The sequence below is a fragment of the Grampus griseus genome (assembly GCF_964374135.1).
Source record: "Grampus griseus genome assembly, chromosome: 12".
Lineage (NCBI taxonomy): Eukaryota > Metazoa > Chordata > Mammalia > Artiodactyla > Delphinidae > Grampus > Grampus griseus.
The window spans coordinates 4,909,394-4,928,516 of record NC_139006.1 but is presented as its reverse complement, the minus strand read 5'-3'; the positions used below and the strand labels follow the sequence as shown (position 1 = coordinate 4,928,516).

The 19,123-nt window shown below is 46.2% G+C and overlaps 1 protein-coding gene across 2 annotated transcripts in view; it reads left to right on the top strand.

The window, feature by feature from the left end:
• The window catches only part of TMEM132B (transmembrane protein 132B), a gene marked incomplete at both ends in the record, with an annotated part of 382,785 nt that overhangs the window by 187,004 nt on the left and 176,658 nt on the right, over window positions 1-19,123 (top strand). For both annotated transcript variants that reach the window (XM_082667175.1, XM_082667176.1), the window contains one exon: window positions 16,824-16,970. In XM_082667175.1, coding sequence (XP_082523301.1) covers window positions 16,824-16,970 — 147 coding nt within the window. The remainder of the gene's footprint in view (window positions 1-16,823; window positions 16,971-19,123) is intronic.

Here is a 19,123-nt window from a genome sequence, read left to right as displayed (position 1 = left end):
AGGACGCCAAGCAAGGCAGTGTCGCCTGCAGCTTGGTCTCCCTGGTCTTCGACGCTCCCACAGTTACCGCAGTTGATAACTGATGTGTCACCCAGCTTTTTTGCATCTGTAGGATCTGAACTAATGGCTCATTTTTTGGTCACAGCAGCATGAAAACAGGGATTTGACGGAAGGATCGTGTGTGTGTTTGTGCATGTGTGTGCATGTGTGCTTGACTCTGTCAGCGTGGTCTTGGGAGATTGTGCTCCTGGGCTGAGTAAATGGAGGAACACTGTCCTGGGGTGGAGAGAGCAGAAACTACTCTGGGAACACCTCCCAGAGAGCAGCCTCGGGGCTGCAGAGCCACTGCATTTCAGTGGATACAAGTGGAGTTACGTACGGGACACAACCAAGTGGGTGGAAGGGCTTGTTACCAGAGGGCTCCTTCAACGTGTTGAAGGCAGAGGTTTCTCACGGGCATCCCCTTAGGTTGGGACGTGTGAGTTAGTTACCTGTTCACTGTAGTATCCACCTGTCCAGTTACTCACCTTTATACCTGCCTGGTCCCAGGAGGCACTTGAGTTTACAGTCATGGGTCAGAGGAGCTGGGACCTGGGTAGCCTTCTAGAAGCCTCCTAGCCCCAAGGCTGGCAGAGAAGTAGTAAAGACATCCCCCACGCCCACCCCCACCCCTGACTTGAGGGACCACGGGAGCCGCTGTGACGGACATCTCAGGGACCGTCGGTGAAGAACGGAAGTTCTCATAGCCCTCTGTCCCCTCCCATCCTTGTCCATCCACAGAATCCCACTCCTCCTTCATCCCTGGCAAGACTACCTTCAGTTTTTATTTTTAAACCAGCCTGGCCAAATGGGGCTGAGAATCAAAATTAATTTGAATTTTAGGAAGTAAAGAAAGTAATGAGTTTGTGGACTGAGGGTCATACCTATTACACGTCTTGCCCCCCGTCCACGGGCCGGTAGGAGGTGGAACAAAGTGGAATAAGTTGTCCACCTTTCCCCCGAGGCTAGCTGTTATTTCATGAGGACGGGTTAGGTTGATGATGGTTAGAAGGTGCACAGAGGGGGCGAATGCAAACTTGTTTGCCATGTGCCAGGTCAGGCATTGTACTGTGGGGTGTAAATACATTCACGCATTGAATACTGAAGGCTACCATCCAAGTGGGCGCTTTATCCCCATTTTATAGACAGGAAACAGGCCCAAAGAGGTTAAAATAATTAGTGTTAACTTACACAGATAGAAAGTAGCAAAACTTGGCTTTGAACCAAGGCATCAGGGTCTGGAGGTGTGCTCTTAACTCCTCTGTTGCAGTGCTTTTTCAGGCGTTTTCCATCTGGATAAAAGGGACCCTGGAAGATGTTTGGAGCACTTCACCTGACAAACAGCCCAGAGGGTGAAAAGCCCTCGGGGGCGGGGCTGGCTGGCGTCCTCCTGGGAGGAGCCGTGACCACAGGGATGCAGCCCCGGTTCTGTGTCTGCCCACTTGTGTGATTGTGGGCGTGTGAATCGTTTCTCTGTGGCAGTTTCACGGGTTTTCACGAGGAGCAAATGAGAAAGTCCTTGGCAAGCATTCGGGTGGTAACCGAATGTGAGGCGCTGTTTCTGCGGCTACGATAAGCCGCACACGAGGATGGGGCCAGACTTCGTCCCGGGGCCTCGAAATCCACGCCAGCTTCCCTGCCAGGCTCAGCCTGCCTCTGTGCCCGAAGTTGCCACCGAGGCTCCAATACCAAGTTTGACTAGAGAGCCTTCATAATTAGCAACCGTCTCAGCCTCAGAGAGGTGCGGGCGTAGGCCTCTTCTGAGCGCATCTGCCTTAGGTTGAGAAGCAAAAGTGGCTTGGCCTGGACATCACTGCTCTGTTTCCTCCTGTGTTGGATGCAACCCGGTCATTCCAGTTACGGGGACCCACTGCATTGCATTGTGTGATTGATTAATTCGACAAGTGTGCACTGAGTACCACGTGTGTGCAAAGCAGCGTATGAAGTGGAGGATGTGACCAAACAAGCCCGATGTGGTCTCTGCTGGTGTGAGTCTTCCAGTCTCGGGCACCATAATGTATATAGAAACTTACACAGATAATTATTTAGTGTTAGCTGTGATAAGTGCTGGGAAGGGAAAATCGAGGTGCTGTAAAAGAAAAAAACTAACTCAGTCCTGTGTACCTGGGAAGGCTTCCCTGAGGAGGTGTTGATTAAGAATTGAAGGATGGAAAGGAATGATCTGGATAGTTGGAGGTGGAGGGTGGTGTGAGGGAAAAGTTTCAGGCATAAGGAAGAGTATTTGCAAAGACCTGAAGCATTCAGGGTTCAGGTGGGAAAGAGCTGGTACCCCAAAGAGAATTTCATGGAGGGGCTTTGACTGAGTGGGGGCAGGGTCAAGGTGGTAACTGGCCCAAGGGTAGGGAGGAATTGCAGGAACCCAGGGATAGCGGAGACTGGGGGACAGGGCTGGACCACAGGAGCTGTGCTCACAGGGAGGGGAACTCAGCCACCGTCACCAGCAGGGAGAAGCCAGGGGTATTAATACCCCAACCTCTCTTCTCTCACCATCTAATCTCCTGCTGTGCCTTCTATTGATTGAACCCAACTGGAAGCCAGAGGGAGGGCAAGGGGACCTCCATTGATGCTGTGCACAGCTGTCAGCCTCTAGCGGTACTGGACAAGAAGAGAAGGATAGAAAAAGGGTCTGCAGGAGAAACAGAGACTAACCAGTATAGCCAGGTGCAGGGAAAGTCTGGGGCTTCCGAGGAACTGAGAAGGAACCGTAGGAAATCACAGAGCCACGATCCTAAAGAGAGAATTAAAATTGCACCTGCTAAGTGCTTAAAATTCAATCCTCATATGACACCTATGAGATGGCTTCTGTGCTTCCACCTTACAGATGAAGAAACTGGGGCTCAGAGAGGTTGAGTAGATCGCAGAGTGGATAAACGCTAGAGCCAGGATTTGAATCCAGGCAGTCTGGTTCCAGAGTCTGTGCTTTCAGCCACTACGCTATTAGCCACTGCCTCTACCAGGCAATTTTGTGATCTCTTAATCATGGTCCAGACCGTGCAGGGTCTTGTGGGATTTCAGGCTTTTTCTAACAAAAGTGGTAACCAGTGAAGAGTTTTAAGCTTGGAATTTTGATGGCTCAGGATTTGGAGCAGCTCACCTTGATTGCTCTGTGGCTTGTAGCAGTGGTTGCAGTGTGCTTACAGCAGTGACACACACAAGGACGATGGCAGGGGACTTGCTGATGGGCTGGATATGGGAGGCAGTTACAGAAAGGAGGCTGTCAAGGTTGACGCCCATGTTTCTGGTTTCAGCGATTTGGGGGATGATGGTTGCCCTGGACTGAATGGTGGTTGCTATGGACTGAATGTTTGTATCCCCCTGCCTCCCCACCCTGCATTGATCTGTGAAAATCCCAAGCCCCAGTGCAATGGTATTTGGAGATGGGACCTTTGGGAGATACTTAGTTCATGAGGGTGGGGTTCTCATGATGAGATTAGTGCCCTTATAAGAAAAGACACGAGAGAGCTTTCTTTCCCCCTCTGCTCCCTGCCACGTGAGGACACAGCTGGAAGGCAGCTATCTGCAAACCAGGAAGAGGGCTTTCAGGAACTGAATCTCCAGCACCTTGATCTTGAGCTTCCTGGACTCCAGAACTGCAAGAAACAAATTCAGTCGTTTAAGCCACCCAGTCTGTAGTATCTTGTTATAGCATCCTGAACTAAGAGAGTGGTCTTTTCTCAAAGAGGACAAGAGAAGTAAGGTGGTTTTTGTTTTTATTTTTGGCTGAGTTGATCGTGAGTTCAGTTTTGGATGTGTTGAGTTTGATTTTCCTTTGAGACTTCTGAGAGGTGATTTCAAGTGTTCATTTAGCTATGCATTTGGGACTTAGAAAGTTCTGTGTTGTAAAAATAACTTTGTGGATCATCATACTCTAGAAGGTAGAGGGAGAGGGAGAGAGAGAGAGAGGAAGAGAGAGAGAATTTACTTTTCAGGAGCTGTAAATACCAAGTTACTGAAAATTACTGACAAGTTTTCATGGAGAGGAAATATCCAATGTAGCAGGGTGATCCCTTGCTTGTGTCCAGGTTGGAGAGGAAAAACATTCATAGTGGCTCACAGAATGCTTTAAATTACCATGAGGAAACGATTCTTTACTAGGCATTCGAACATTTATATCACTAAACATTCTTAAAAAAATAGGTTTGACAGAAAATGAGTTTAATTCCATAAAAGGTCAGGTTATTTTTGAGTTATGAATTGAATTTTTATACCTTAGCTTTGTTTATTAATATTTGGGATGGATATCACAAAGGGAGAGGATCTCTGATTGTTTCTGTAGATTCCCTTTATTTAATATTTGCTCTCTGTGCTCACAAGGACTTGGAAATATTGAACATCCTTTCACCATCTGTTCTCCATCACAGGTGGTGACTGTCCTTGCATCACAGGTGGTGACTTTATATGTGTATCTCTGTGAACTTTGGGAGGATTTTATTTGGTGCTCTGAGTGGTAGAAATGTCAGAACCTGGCTGTTTTTGTCAGTGCGCTTTCAAATGTAAGTAGGAGAAACCCAGCTCCAAGTGGCTTGAAGGGAATTTACTGGCTCATGTAACTGAAGGACAACCTCAGGTCTGGCTGGATCCAAGTGCTCATACAGTGTAACCGGGAAGCCATCTCTTTCCACCTCTTACCTTTGCTTTCCCCTACTGGTTTCATTCTCAGGCAGGTGGTGGGCTCTTGCAACACTTATTGCTTAGTGAAAAGAGAGCTGGGCTCAACTCTCCCTGAAACATTCTGGGTGACATGTCTATTTCTGGGCCGATCAATTCAGGGGATGGGATATGCTGATTGGTTTGGTTGAGTCATGTGCTTCCTCCTTGAACCAATCACTGTCCAGAAGGACTCAATGCTTTGAATGGCTACACATACCAACTCCTGAAGCCAAGGGTGGGGTCAGCCTAGCCTGACATACCTGGACTGAGCAGGGAAGTCTAGGTAGGAGCTGCATCAGAAGAGGAGGATGGACGCTGGGTAGACTCTACTTGTCCATCTGGTCTTCTGTGGATCAGATGACCGGGGTTGGGAACTTGGATAACTCTCGTGACAGCTTTTCTGCACTTCTCAATCTGTTCTGGAGCATTTTAACACCGAGGGTGGTTCTTTGAAATGTCAGCATTTAGAGCTGGGATGGGGTCATCACATGGGCATTCCTGTCACCACCACCAGCATAGTGAACCCTGCATAGTTGCTATATGCCAGGCTCCATTCTAAGCATTTTGTATATACCATCTCCATTTAATCCTTGCAATGACACTGTGCAGTAGTACTGTTATTAATAGTCCCATTTTACAGATTAGGAAACTGAGGCACAAAGAGGCTAAATGACTTTTCCAAGGTCACACGGCAGGAGTCCAGGTGTGTTCTCTTGTGTCCTTTTTTCTTTCTCTCTTAGAGTCCAAGTTTCAAGTCAGAAATGTGGTCTCAGCTTCACTATTCCGTCTGTTTTGTAGGACTATTTCTCCTGCACATAGTAGGTGGTTAATGCCTGACATGTGGTAGATATGCAGTGTGTAGACCTTAAATTAAGTCAAATACTTCTCAGTCACATTTGAATTCCAAAGCCCTGAGGCTGACGGTATCTGCTTTCCAAAATCCCTTTCATTTCAAAAGCATTTCTGGTTCTTAATGGCTGTACGTTGACTAATCCTAGGTTCCCGTAAAACAATATTACCTTGCTAGCTGGATCATGAGAGGCCATTAATCGGGCCCTGAGAAATTATCAACCTCCCTGCTCCTGCCGCGTGGGTCGCTCGGGGGTGAGTGTGTGTGTGTGTGTGTGTGTGTGTGTGTGTGTGTGTTTCTGTTTTGCGTGTGTGTATTGAACAGCTCTGCTATCAGAGAGGCGCACGTTGTCCTTAACTTCGCTCTGTGGGACATGATGATCAGAGACAGTGGTTGGGAATCAGAGGGTAAAGCTTTCTGTGTTTTGTTGTGTCAGACGTTGAAAGGTGATCTGAAGGTGGACTGGTTTTCATGGTGGGAGCCAACACTTGGGGCTTTGCAGAGAAGTGAAGTGGATGAACAGACTATATTCCTGATGGCACCACCATAATGGTCTTGAAATTGTGGCACACGTTGGCTTCACGGCTGTGACAGCACATCCAGAATTTGTAGGGGGGCTGCTTCCCCTGCTGTCCACTGACACTGAAAAATCAGCATGTGCTTCACATGGGGACAGGGGCAGAGCAGTTAGGGGGTGTCTGCAGCTCAGCCTGGGGTCCAGTTTGCCCGGGAAAGCGATCCCAGGCATTTGTGTTGGGGGCAGGTGGTGGTGGGGATATTATCTCTACAGAGGCTGAAAAATCAGATGCCTACGGTGTTTCTTAGTGGGGGCACTGTTGGCATCTGGAGCGGGGCAGGACTGTTCCATTCACAGCAGGGAAATCAGCATCTCTGGCCCTAATCCTTTATTTATTAATTTTTTAAAAGATTTTTTTGATGTGGACCATTTTTAAAGTCTTTATTGAATTTGTTACAATGTTGCTTCTGTTTTATGGCCCTGAGTCATGTGGGACCTTAGCTCCGCAACCAGGGCTCGAACCTGCACCCCCTGCATTGGAAGGCAAAGCCTTAACCACTGGACCACTAGGGAAGTCCCCCTAATCCTTTAAATGCCAGCATTCTCATCTGAGTCTCGACCGGGGAAGAATCGGCTTCCAGACGAACTGGCGTTGGTGGCAGAGTGTATGTCCTTGCTATTGTAGGACCGAGGGCCCTGGGTTTTTACTGGCTGTTGGCCCTCAGCTGCTAGAGGCTGCCCCAGCTCCTTGTCACATGGGTGTCCCAACATGGCTGCTTACTTCTTCAAAGACACCCGGGAGGGAGATTCTCTGGAGCTGGTCTGCTTGCAAGATGGAGTCTTATAAAATGTAATGGGACCATGGAATGACATTTCATCTCTTTTATCATACTGTTCCAGCTAGAAGCAAGTCACAGGCCCTCCCCACACTCAAGGGGAAAGGATTCAACAAAGGTATGGTCACCCGGAGTCGGGGGTCATCGTGGACCACCCCAGAGTTTGTCTGCCACACGCGGTACGGCCCAGAAACAGTTAAGTGGCCGAGGAAGACACACTGTAGGCTGGAGCCAGTCTTTTTTTCCTTTTGCTGGATTTGGATGTCTGGGGCCAAGGCAGGGTTTTGGATGTGCTTATCCTAATGCCTTAGGAAGTGTGAAGAAGGGAGTGATCTGTCAAATTTCCGATTTGTCAAAAGCCATACGTATAGTTTGCTTAATTTTTAACTTTCTTGGGTGAAAGGTTAAATTAACAAGTGAGACAAGAGAGGGGAGCTAGCCCCATGGGAATCAGCGTGTGTTACTTCGGGAACGTTCTCACTTGCATAAAGGTCCCACTTTGTGTGTCCCTGTTCTCGGGGCTGAAATCCACGCCCTCCAACAGTCTGCTCTGTTGGATGTGATTTTCCAGCACTGGTTATCTGTCTGTCCTTCAGGCTGGCTCCTGTTCCCTTTCTGACCGAGACCAACAATATCTGTCCTCAACATCCAGGTTCAGCCACCTGGACCAGGGGGAGCCCTACCTGCTCTGTGGTCATGAGCACGGTGGCCTCCTCGCCTTGACTCTTTCCCCTGCCCTGTAATCTGTCCAAGTTTAAATTGTGGTCTGAAATGAGCTCTCAGCAGAGCCTGCCTTTGCCAGCCTCCAGGTGCCTAGTGGGAGAGGCGCACATCTCTCTCTGTGGTTAATTTATCACAGAGAAAGTGGTTTGCCGGGGAATCCAAATTAAACGTATCTTTACACATCCTCAAAGTGCTCCAGCGCCCAGGGCTGGGCTTCTCTCAGAAAGTGATTCGAACACCAGATGTTCCCTGGCATTACTCTCCTCGACAGAATGTGATTGTCTGAAATGTGTCCGAAGCACTCTTATCCTAAGAATGTTCTGGGGACCCCCCGCATCAGAATGGCAGCCTGTTTGAAAACACGGCACAGTTGGGTTCCGCCCCAGGCTTACTGGATCACAAGCTTTGGAGATAGGATCCAGGTACCTGTAAGGAGGTGATGCTCATGTGCTTAAAAGCCCGAGAACCTCTGGTCCATAGGGTTCCAGTGCCTCCCTCCCGTGACCATGGTAGCTTTTGTCCCTTACTGGACATCTTCCGCCCTCAGTCTGATATTTATGGAGCGCCCAGAGACAGATGACACCTTAGATAGAGACCTTTCATTCTACCAACACTTATTAAGCACTTCCAGTTTCCCAGGCGTGGCTCTCAGAACCGTGGATAATGCAGGAAACAAAACATTAAAAAAAACAAACAAAAAAACCCTCCCCACTCTCCTGGTTCTTCCATCCAGTGGGGGAATGCAGAGAATAAACAAGGGAAGCAAAGTTTGGGAGTATGAATTAGGGCTTTTTTTTTTTCGATCGGGTGGTCTGGAAAAAGCTCAAAGAGATGACATTTGCCCAAACCTGAAGGAGATGAGGGAGTGAGTCCTGTGGGTGTCAGGGGAGAGCTTTCCAGGCAGAGGGAACAGCAAGAACAAAGGTTTAAAGACAGGAAGACACGTGCTGTTCTAGGAACCACGAGGAAGCCAGCTCCCGGCCAATACAGAACGTTAGTGTATTTCACACCATAAAATATGCATTTTTTAGACCGTTGCCATTTCAAGCTACAGGTGAGTTATGGGAAGTTTCTTTAATTTGAGAATATTCGGCCAATGAAAATTAATCCACTGTAAATGGGAACGTAAACTCATGTAGAAAATCTTGAGAAAAAGGAAACGCGATTGGGATTTTTTTTCTTCCTTGAGAAATGAAAGAAAGACACACAAACAAGTTTGTCTTATCTTACAGTAAACAAAATTCGGGCTCAGTAACTCCCTTTCTGTGCCGCTCGGAACAAAGCATGCACTGCCCGTTGACAATTTTTTGTTGTTATTTTCCTCCGATTTTATATAACTGCACAGTATTGCATTTTTCATTCCACACTTGACGTTGCCAACAGGATCACAAAAAAGGATCAACTTAGCGGAAGTATTTCAGGGCTTTTCCCCAGTTTCCCCAAGAGCTTCACTCTGCCTTGCTATTCAGACTGCTCTCTTTTGAAGCACTTATCTTTTCTTGTTGACTTTCCCTCCTTCACTTGTGAACTGTCAGGAGATACGTCTGGAGGGGTGGTTGGTGGAGCTCTGCTGGATCCTCTCTGTAGCTTTGCTACATTTGTCAGTCCTCCAGTGCTACAAGATTCGGTGGTTTCCCTCTGCAGTAGATGTGCATTGCGTTTGCGTTGTATTTACAGCGGACGATCAGCAGAGCCTGACAGCCCACCCTTACCAAAGGCAGAGATGCTGCAGCAGGGCTGCGGTAGGTGTCACTGTCAACCAAGGGTCAAGTGAGAGTGGGGACTGATTTCCTTAAGGCTCAGTTCATCAACAAATATTGATAGTTTCTTAGTCTGCCAATGTATTCTCCTCTATGTAATCCCTTAACTTCAAGAATACAGAAAACAAATAGTTGTATAATGAAGACCCTATCGAAGTATGAATGTAAGGTTTTTATTGTGAATGTCAGGAAGTAGTTGTTATATAAATGAGCCGGAGATGGTCCCTGTAGGTTGGCCCCTGTGTTGTTTATTTCTTCATAGCAGACTGGGACCTGTTAGCTCAGGAGCCAAACTCAGTTTTTCACACATCTAATTGTTTTAAATATACCCTAAATAAGCCTATTTTAGCCATTTAGAGCCTGCTCTGCATACCCTGCAAAACTGTTCCCAGTGTCTGTTAGCCATAGACCTTGTAGCTGTAAGACCTCAAGCTGCAGCTGCCCTTTGGAGCTGTTTGACCTGGAGACTTCCCACAGTGCTGCCTAGTGACATGTAAGCGCCCTCTCTGATCCTCTTCTCCCTGGGGTTCCCTGCCCTCTTCCCCTTCTGGCTAGTGGCCCTCACGCCATGTCATTTGGAAGGTCTTAGGCTATGAGGGACTTAACGCATCACACAAACTTGTCCAATTGCTGCCTAGGTAAAGCTTGTTGCGTGCTACTGCCACCTTGTGGTCATATCTTTCCCTTGCTCGGCCCCCAAATCCCTCAAGCTCATTACAGTGCTGAGACCATTAATCGCTGTCACAAGGTTTAGATTATTGTAGTTTTTAAATAACAAGAGTTAAGAATATCACCAAGCCTAAAAATATTTCTCTAAAACAAACTTAATGAATATTCAAGACATGGATTTTTCTGGGCTTAGATTGTTCCAACAAATAGAATCTAAAATTGGGAAGGATTTGGACTAAGAACTGGGATTTTGGAACAATTTTGTAACTTGTGTGTAGGAGGGAGGCAGAACCTCAGTAATTTGGCTTCAGGCTTGTGGTTTTGATTCCTGCCATCCATTTCTTCTGTTGTAACTCGAATTTCCTTTTGGGAGCCACTCCCTGCCAATCCCAGATGGGATTAATTTCACTCTTAGGGCAGGATGGTCCTTGTCTGGGTAAACCTATAAGCATTGTCCTTTCACCCCCCCAGGCCACAGTTATAGGTCCAAGGCTGAGTGCTCAATCAGATTCAACCAATGAAAACCTGGCTCCAGGAGTTTGTTCTAGGACAGTCTTGCTTTTCCCTTGTGGATGAGGCGGTGAGATCAAGAGCTGTTGGCAGCCATACTGTGACCACAAGAAGAGAGCCTATCGGTGCCCAAAACCCACATATGTGAGACCTGAACAGAGTCAGGTGCCTAGGGAAGTGGGGACATCATTTGAACCTTTGTGGTCAGCCACTTCTAAAGCTGGTCCTACTTCTGGACATTGAAGTAGACTAGACATGAACCAGAATTGGATTATTTCTTCGGTCAACAACAACCACAGAAAATTTCCGAGACTTTCTCAGGTGCACACTGATGTCCTTTGAACCCAAAGCGTCGAGGGTTCAAGTGTAGAGTAACCTTTATGGAAAAAATAAATAAAAGGATGTACTACGGCAAATGGAGGGTTTGCGCCGTCTTGGGATTTGAGAGGAATTTCCTGCCAAGGAAAAGGAGTCAAATCAGGGAAATCATATCTAGAGAGGAGGTGGCTGGGGTCCTGCGTGGAGACTTAGAGCAGTTACAGAGGACATCTCACAGGGAGGGGGCTTGATCCTGAGTGTATGATCTCTGGGGAGTATGCAGTAGTTCATGGTGAGAAAAATCATAATAGCTAACGCTGATCAGTTTCTCTGTCCCAGGTGTTCTTCTAAGCACTTTACACACAGTGATTCACTTAATCTTCATACAGACTACACTATAGGTAGATATTATTATTACACACATTTTGTAAATGAGGAAACTGAGTCACAGATGTTCAGTGATTGGTATCCAAACTCTCACGGTTAGTTCATTGTCATCATCACTAACTCCGCCACCTCCCTGACCTTCATCCTTAGAAGCATCCAGCTCTCCTAGGCAGGTAGGAAAGCCTGGTGCTCCACAACCGTCCAAAGGCAAAAATAGTTAGAATGTATTTCTTTTGGGGAAGAGATAGTTAGGGAGTTTGGAATTGACACACACACACACTGCTTTATTTATTTATTTATAACGTCTTTATTGGAGTATAATTGCTTTACAATGGTATGTTAGTTTCTGCTTTATAACAGAGTGAATCAGCTATGCATATACATATATCCCCATATCTCTTCTCTCTTGCATCTCCCTCCCTCCCACACTCCCTATCCCACCCCTCTAGGTGGTCACAAAGCACCGAGGTGATCTCCCTGTGCTATGCGGCTGCTTCCCACTAGCTATCTATTCTATGTTTGGTAGTGTATATATGTCCATGCCACTCTCTCACTTCGTCCCAGCTTACCCTTCCCCCTCCCCGTGTCCTCAAGTCCATTTTCTACGTCTGTGTCTTTATTCCCGTCTTACCCCTAGGTTCTTCATGACCTTTTTTTTCTTAGATTCCATATATTTGTGTTAGCATACGGTATTTGTTTTTCTCTTTCTGACTTACTTCCCTCTGTATGACAGACTCTAGGTCCATCCATCTCACTACAAATAACTCAATTTCTTTTCTTTTTATGGCTGAGTAATATTCCATTGTATATATGTGCCACATCTTCTTTATCCATTCATCTGTCGATGGACACTTAGGTTGCTTCCATGTCCTGGCTATTGTAAACAGAGCTGCAATGAACATTTTGGTACCTGACTCTTTTTGAATTATGGTTTTCTCAGGGTATATGCCCTGTAGTGGGATTGCTGGGTCGTATGGTAGTTCTAGTCTTAGTTTTTTAAGGAACCTCTATACTGTTCTCCATAGTGGCTGTATCAATTTACATTCCCACCAGCAGTGCAAGAGGGTTCCTTTTTCTCCACACCCTCTCCAGCATTTATTGTTTGTAGATTTTTTGATGATGGCCATTCTGACTGGTGTGAGATGATATCTCATGGTAGTTTTGATTTGCATTTCTCTAATGATTAGTGATGTTGAGCATTCTTTCATGTGCCTCTTGGCCATCTGCATGTCTTCTTTGGAGAAATGTCTATTTGGGTCTTCTGCCCATTTTTGGATTGGCTTGTTTGTTGTTTTGATATTGAGCTGCATGAGCTGCTTGGAAATTTTGGAGATTAATCCTTTGTCAGTTGCTTCATTTGCAAATACTTTCTCCCTTTCTGAGGGTTGTCTTTTCATCTTGTTTGTGGTTTCCTTTGCTGTGCAAAAGCTTTTAAGTTTCATTAGGTCCCATTTGTTTATTTTTGTTTTTATTTCCATTTCTCTAGGAGGTGGGTCAAAAAGGATCTTGCTGTGATTTATGTCATAGAGTGTTCTATGTTTTCCTCTAAGAGTTTGATAGTGTCTGGTCTTACATTTAGGTCTTTAACCCATTTTGAGTTTATTTTTGTGTGTGGTGTTAGGGAGTGTTCTAATTTCATTCTTTTACATGTAGCTGTCCAGTTTTCCCAGCACCACTTATTGAAGAGGCTGTCTTTTCCCCACTGTATATTCTTGCCTCCTTTATCAAAGATAAGATGACCATATGTGCGTGGGTTTATCTCTGGGCTTTCTATTCTGTTCCATTGATCTATATTTCTGTTTTTGTGCCAGTACCATACTGTCTTGATTACTGTAGCTTTGTAGTATAGTGTGAAGTCAGGGAGCCTCATTCCTCCAGCTCTGTTTTTCTTTCTCAAGATTGCTTTGGCTCTTTGGGGTCTTTCATGTTTCCATATAAATTGTGAAATTTTTTTGTTCTAGTTCTGTGAAAAATGACAGTGGTAGTTAGATAGGGATTGCATTGAATCTGTAGATTGCTTTGGGTAGTAGAGTCATTTTCACAATGTTGATTTTTCCAATCCAAGAACATGATATATCTCTCCATCTATTTGTATCATCTAATTTTTTTCATCAGTGTCTTATAATTTTCTGCATACAGGTCTTTTGTCTCCTTAGGTAGGTTTATTCCTAGATATTTTATTCTTTTAGTTGCAGTGGTAAATGCGAGTGTTTTCTTAATTTCACTTTCAGATTTTTCATCATTAGTGTATAGGAATGCAAAAGATTTCTGTGCATTAATTTTGTTTCCTCTGCAGGGAATTCTCTGCATGGGGCAGAGCAGGAGGGAAGGGGAGCAGGTTTTGGAGTCAGGGGATCTGGTTTCTAATTCTGGCTCTGTCACTGTCTAGCTCTGTGACCTCCAGCTGGTTGCTCCCTCTGGGGGTGTGAGGGTCACAGTTTGATCATCAGGACATTGGGAACAATAGTAATCATCCTGATCATGGGGCTGCTTGGTCAAATTGCCCTGTGATCCGTGTATGTGGAAGCATGTGATAAGCCATTAAAGTGGCAAGTACTGGTAGAAATGAGGAGGTGCTCTTGACAGTGGGAGGTCTCTGCTTATGGAGACATGCATTCTGGAACATTCTCTCCAGTTGCCCCTTTGGCAGCAAGATGGAATGGCTGGAAACAGGGATACAATGAGACGCCTCTATTCATGGCTTGCATAAATTAATTCCCGGAACTTTGTGATGGCAAGAAAGAAAGCTTTGAGGAGTTAGCATATGTAGTCACCAGAATTCAACAGGAAAAACCATCCAGTTGGGACAAAGAATGGCGCCTGAATCTCTGGAGGGGGTCAGGAACGCCAAATGCAAGAGCGAGCAGGTGTACGTCTTAGCATCTGTGTAAGGTCCTATAAGAAGGGAATACAGGAAGCAGAAACTTAAAAAAATTTAATTAGATATGCAAGTATTTGAGTCCCCTAATTCCACCCTGGGGTACCTTATGGTAGGCAGCAAAATCAGGGGCTTTAGGACAACCCTTGAGTCCAGAACATTCTCTCCTGCTGCTTGAAATTCTGACTTTAGGGATTCCCTTCTTTGGGTCCTTTTTGGATTTTGATAAATCCTTTTTTAAAGTTTCAGTCGCTCCTGGGAGGGTCCATTCACCTGTTTTTTCTTCTTTTCTTTCTTTTTTAATTGAAGCAAATTTCACATAACATAAAATGTACCATTTCTAAGTGAATAATTCACTGCCGTTTAGTACACAGTGTTGTGCAGACACCGCCTCTGTCTAATTCCAAGACATTTTTATGACCCAAAAGGAAACCCCATACCTGTTAGCTAAGCAGCTACTCCTCGTTCTGCTCCTCCCAGCCCCTGGAAACCACTGATCTGCTTTCTATCTCTGTGGATTTACCTACTCTGGGTATTTTATGTAAACGGAACCGTACAATACATGGCCTTTTGTGTCTGGCTTCTTTCACTTGGAATGATGTGTTTGTTTTATTTTATTTTATTTTTTTGCCGTACGTGGGCCTCTCAGTGTTGTGGCCTCTCCCGTTGCGGAGCACAGGCTCGGGACGCGCAGGCTCAGCGGCCATGGCTCACGGACCCAGCCGCTCCGCGGCATGTGGAATCTTCCCAGACCGGGGCACGATCCCGCGTCCCCTGCCTCGGCAGGCGGACTCTCAACCACTGCGCCACCGGGGGAGCCCTGGAATGATGTTTTTGAGGTTTATCCGCGTTGTAACATGTATCAGCACTTCATTCCTTTTTGTGGCTGAATAGTATTCCGTGATACGTATATATCACATTTTGTTTATCCTTTCATCACGTGATGGGCATTTGGGTTGTTTCTGCCTTTTGGCTGTTGTGAGCAGTGCCGCCATGAGGTGCATGTACAAGGGTTTGCCTGAGTATCTGTTTTCAGTTCGTTTGGGTCTATATAAAGGAGTAGAATGACTGAGTCATACAGTAATTCTATGTTTAGCTTTCTGAGCATATGCAAAGCTGTTTTCCGCAGTGGCTGCACCATTTTACATTCCTACCAGCAGTGTACAGGGGTTCCAGTTTCTCCACATCCTTATCAACGTTTATTATTTTCTCTTTTTTGATGATAGCCATCCTCGTGGGTGCGATGTGGTCTCTCATGGTTTTGATTTGCGTTTCCCTGACTAATGATGCTGAGCATCTTTTCATGTTCTTGTTGGCCACGTATATCTTCTTTGAAGAAACATCTATTTTCAGATTGAGTTATTTCTTTTTTTGTTGTTGAGTTGCAAGAGCTCTTTATATATGCTGGATACTAGACCCTTATCAGAGATATGATTTGTGGATGTATCCTCCCATTGTATCCTTTCACCTACATTCATATGTTTTTAATTGCATCTTAGACCCTGCTATTATGTGTGGATTTGATTAATAAAACTCTTGGAGGGAATCTTTGCTTCTAAGTTCTTGGTGGCAGTGGAATGTCTGTCCTGATGGATCTGTCTTTGCTGATGCTCCTGTAACTCCTGCACACATACCATTTTTTGGCATCGTGGCATTCCTTTTGCCTTCTCTGTGGAAAAGGATGCCCAGAGCCCCACTGGGCATTTCTTATTAGTCCACAGGCCTCTGGGAAGCAGAGGGGGTTCAGGTACCTTCACAGCTAAGCATGTGCTGACCCTCTGCAGCATTAGTTCATGCACCCGGAAGTCCAATGACACCCTTTTCGTATTACTTACATTTAGTTAAGCACAGCAAGCAGCTTGGCTTTCCATGGCCCTGTCTTCCTCCTGATTGTTCTCCAGACAAGTCCACAGCATCTGGGCAAGTCCCAAGGCCATTGTCAGAGAACTTGGATGTTGCCTTGCAATCCCCGTGGTTACAGAGGAGATGTATTCTGGTTAGTAGCAACATGAAGATAGTTTTAGGAGCAGGGAAGAAACGGCAGACAATCCAGGCTGGGAACTCTCTTTGGCCTTTGCTCAATGGCTGAAGCAGCTGGGGCCCTGGATTCTTCCTTGGGGAATTGAGTTCTGCAAGCATCGTACCAGGCAGTCCTTGGCCACTTCAGCCTGCCTGAATGCTGTGTTTCTTTTGCTCCTCTGAGGACCGCATGGTCCCACTGTTTCCTCTTCACAGTGTGATCAGTGCTGCCCGCCTCCCCCTTGGTGCCCTGGATGGCACGGCCCCTGCAGCCTCTCAGACCCTCCCACCTCATGGGGGCCCTTCCCCATCCCCAGGGGAAGAACCGGGCCCCAGATTCCATCCACGCCTGCCAGACACATCCGTCTCGCCTCCGTCCCACGGGACCCCTGAAACAGAAAGCGATCTGGTTCCCAACACACCGATCAGACAGAAAATTAACAGACGTGGCAAAACGCTGGGGCTCCTACTTTGGGGCGCTTGTAAAAGTAACAGGACACTTAGTTTTCAAAGGAAAGGCATTATGGCCACCCTTCCCTACATGTCCCAGAGGAAAGGGGAGAGCTGTTCTAGCTCCCTGTTTTGAACTAAAATGGTCATATATATATATATTTATATATATATAATTTTTTTTTCTACCCCACAGAATTAAGGCAGCAGCAGGTGTGAAAATAACCGCAGTGAGAGTCAGCAGCGAAGACCAGTGGGCAGTCCAGGAAGAAATTGACAATGACAGTGTTCAGACAGCAGCCACCCTCACCTGCGTGGGTCATCACCCGGACACACAGAGCAGGTAAGCGCTGAGATGCTCATGGTACCTCGGCAGTGGTGGGTTGGGGATGGTTGCAAATGCTGACGGGAAAATAATGAGTGTATAAATGAAGAGGTGCCTCTGCATTTTTATTTTTTGTGCCTTTTCTTAAAAAAAATTATTTATTTTTTTATACAGCAGGTTCTTATTAGTTATCCACTGTATACATATTCGTGTATATATGTCAATGCCAATCTCCCAGTTCATCCCACCACCACCCTCCCCCCGCTCCACGTTCCCCCCTTGGTGTCCATACGTTTGTGCTCTACCTCTGTGTCTCTATTTCTGACCTGCAAACCGGTTCATCTGCACCATTTTTCTAGGTGCCTCTGCATTTAATGGGAGATGCGTTCTTTTGAATTCATCAGCTCAGCTCCGTCCTACAGCTTCTGAATGTATTATCGGATGTGCTGCAGGATGAGGGCTTTATCCTTTCTGCTCTTTATACATCAACGACCTAATTAGGTTGGCAGTCTCAAAAATTACCTGAACTCCTGTTTGTCACAGTGCAGGGTTTGATAACCATTATTTTAAAATTTTATTATTGTTATTGTTATTGTTGGCAGTGAAGAGCTGAAGAATGAAGTGGGGAAAATAGAAATGATTTAAGAGGCAAGGGGGAAATGTACATTTTAATGAGTGAACTGAGGGTGCCTCTAGCTGTCACGTAATTGTCTCCCAGTGCTTAAAGGTAGTGGTTTTGCAGCTATCACACCTGGGTATTGGCATATGGGCTCGGGATGTGAAGTTGGGGAACTTGGCACTGCTGGCAGGTCTTCTCCAGCTCCGATAGCAGCCTTGGGTTTTATGGGGCTGAGCTTGCCTGGGAAGCAGAAGGAGGTTGTTGCTAATAATCTTGCATCTGGGCTCCCAATAGGCAGAACGAGCTCTCACCCCTGTTGCCACAGTCTTTTCTACAGTCTCTTGGCCTCTCTTCTCTTCCCTTTTGACCGAGCAATGCTGGCCATGCAGTTCCCCCGGCTTTAAAACCACCAATGGCTCCCACTTCAGCCAGGATGAGACCCCTACTCCTCAGGCTGGCATAGAGCCCTGTTTAGATCTTTCACTTATCATCTTCTAGTGTCATCACCTGTTCTCTTTTCTTTCGTTTCTTGTTTTGTTTTTTTTTCTCTTTTTGCCACACTGCGTAGCATGCAGGATCTTAGTTCCCCGACGAGGGATTAACCCTGTGCCCCCTGCAATGGAAGGGCAGGAGTCTTAACCACTGGACCACTAGGGAAGTCCCTCTTTTCTTGTTTTTAAACCCTTTGAGGTCCACGATGTTGGGCACCAGAGGGGCACTGGGTGGATGAGTGAGGGAGCTGGTGGGTGGGTGGGTGGGAGCGTGAGAAATGGAGAGACTGTGTGAAGCTCTTGCCTTTTCTAATGGGTTTCTAGGCTGAGGGCTGTCTCTGCTTGGGTGACCTCAGCCAACCTCAGCTAGAACTCTGTTCTGCCTGGTTTTGAAGAACTCTTTCAAAGGGAAAGAGTGACTCAAGTTGAGTGATCAGAAGCCTCTGACTAGGAATATTGATCAGGTGGTCTGGGTTCCTCTCATTCTCAGCTCAACATTCCGGTCATCATCCTTCACATCCCTTGACAGAGCTTTTAGTCTGCAGCCTCATGTGGCCCATGGTTTCCCTGGAAATCTGAATCTGCTGTCTGAACACTCCCCTGTCCTGAGCTGTCGATACCTGGAAAGAGTCTAGGATGTTTATATTTGCTCAGTTGCAGGTACTAGAATTCTCACCTAAAAGTGGCTGCAGCAATAGGATTTTGTCATCTCATGTGACAGGAAGCTTGGAGGTGGGTGGTTCCATGGTTGGTTAATCCAGCAGCGCAATTGTGTCACCCAGGTGCATTCCGTCTTCCTCCTCTATCATGCCCAATTCACTGGCTGTCATCCTCCAGCTTGTTTCCTCACGGCTGCAAGATGGCTGCAGCAGTTCCAGGCATCACAAACTTATCTAGTTGTATACAAAGACTGGAAGGGAGGGGGGCTTCTCTTTTTGCCGGGAAAGAAGACCTTTCCACCTGGAAAGAAGACTTCCCCTGGAAGTGTAAGATCTCATCAGTAGTTCCATGCCTTTGCTCAAGAAGCAGGGTAGTCTGGAAAGTTGAATATCTGGTATTAC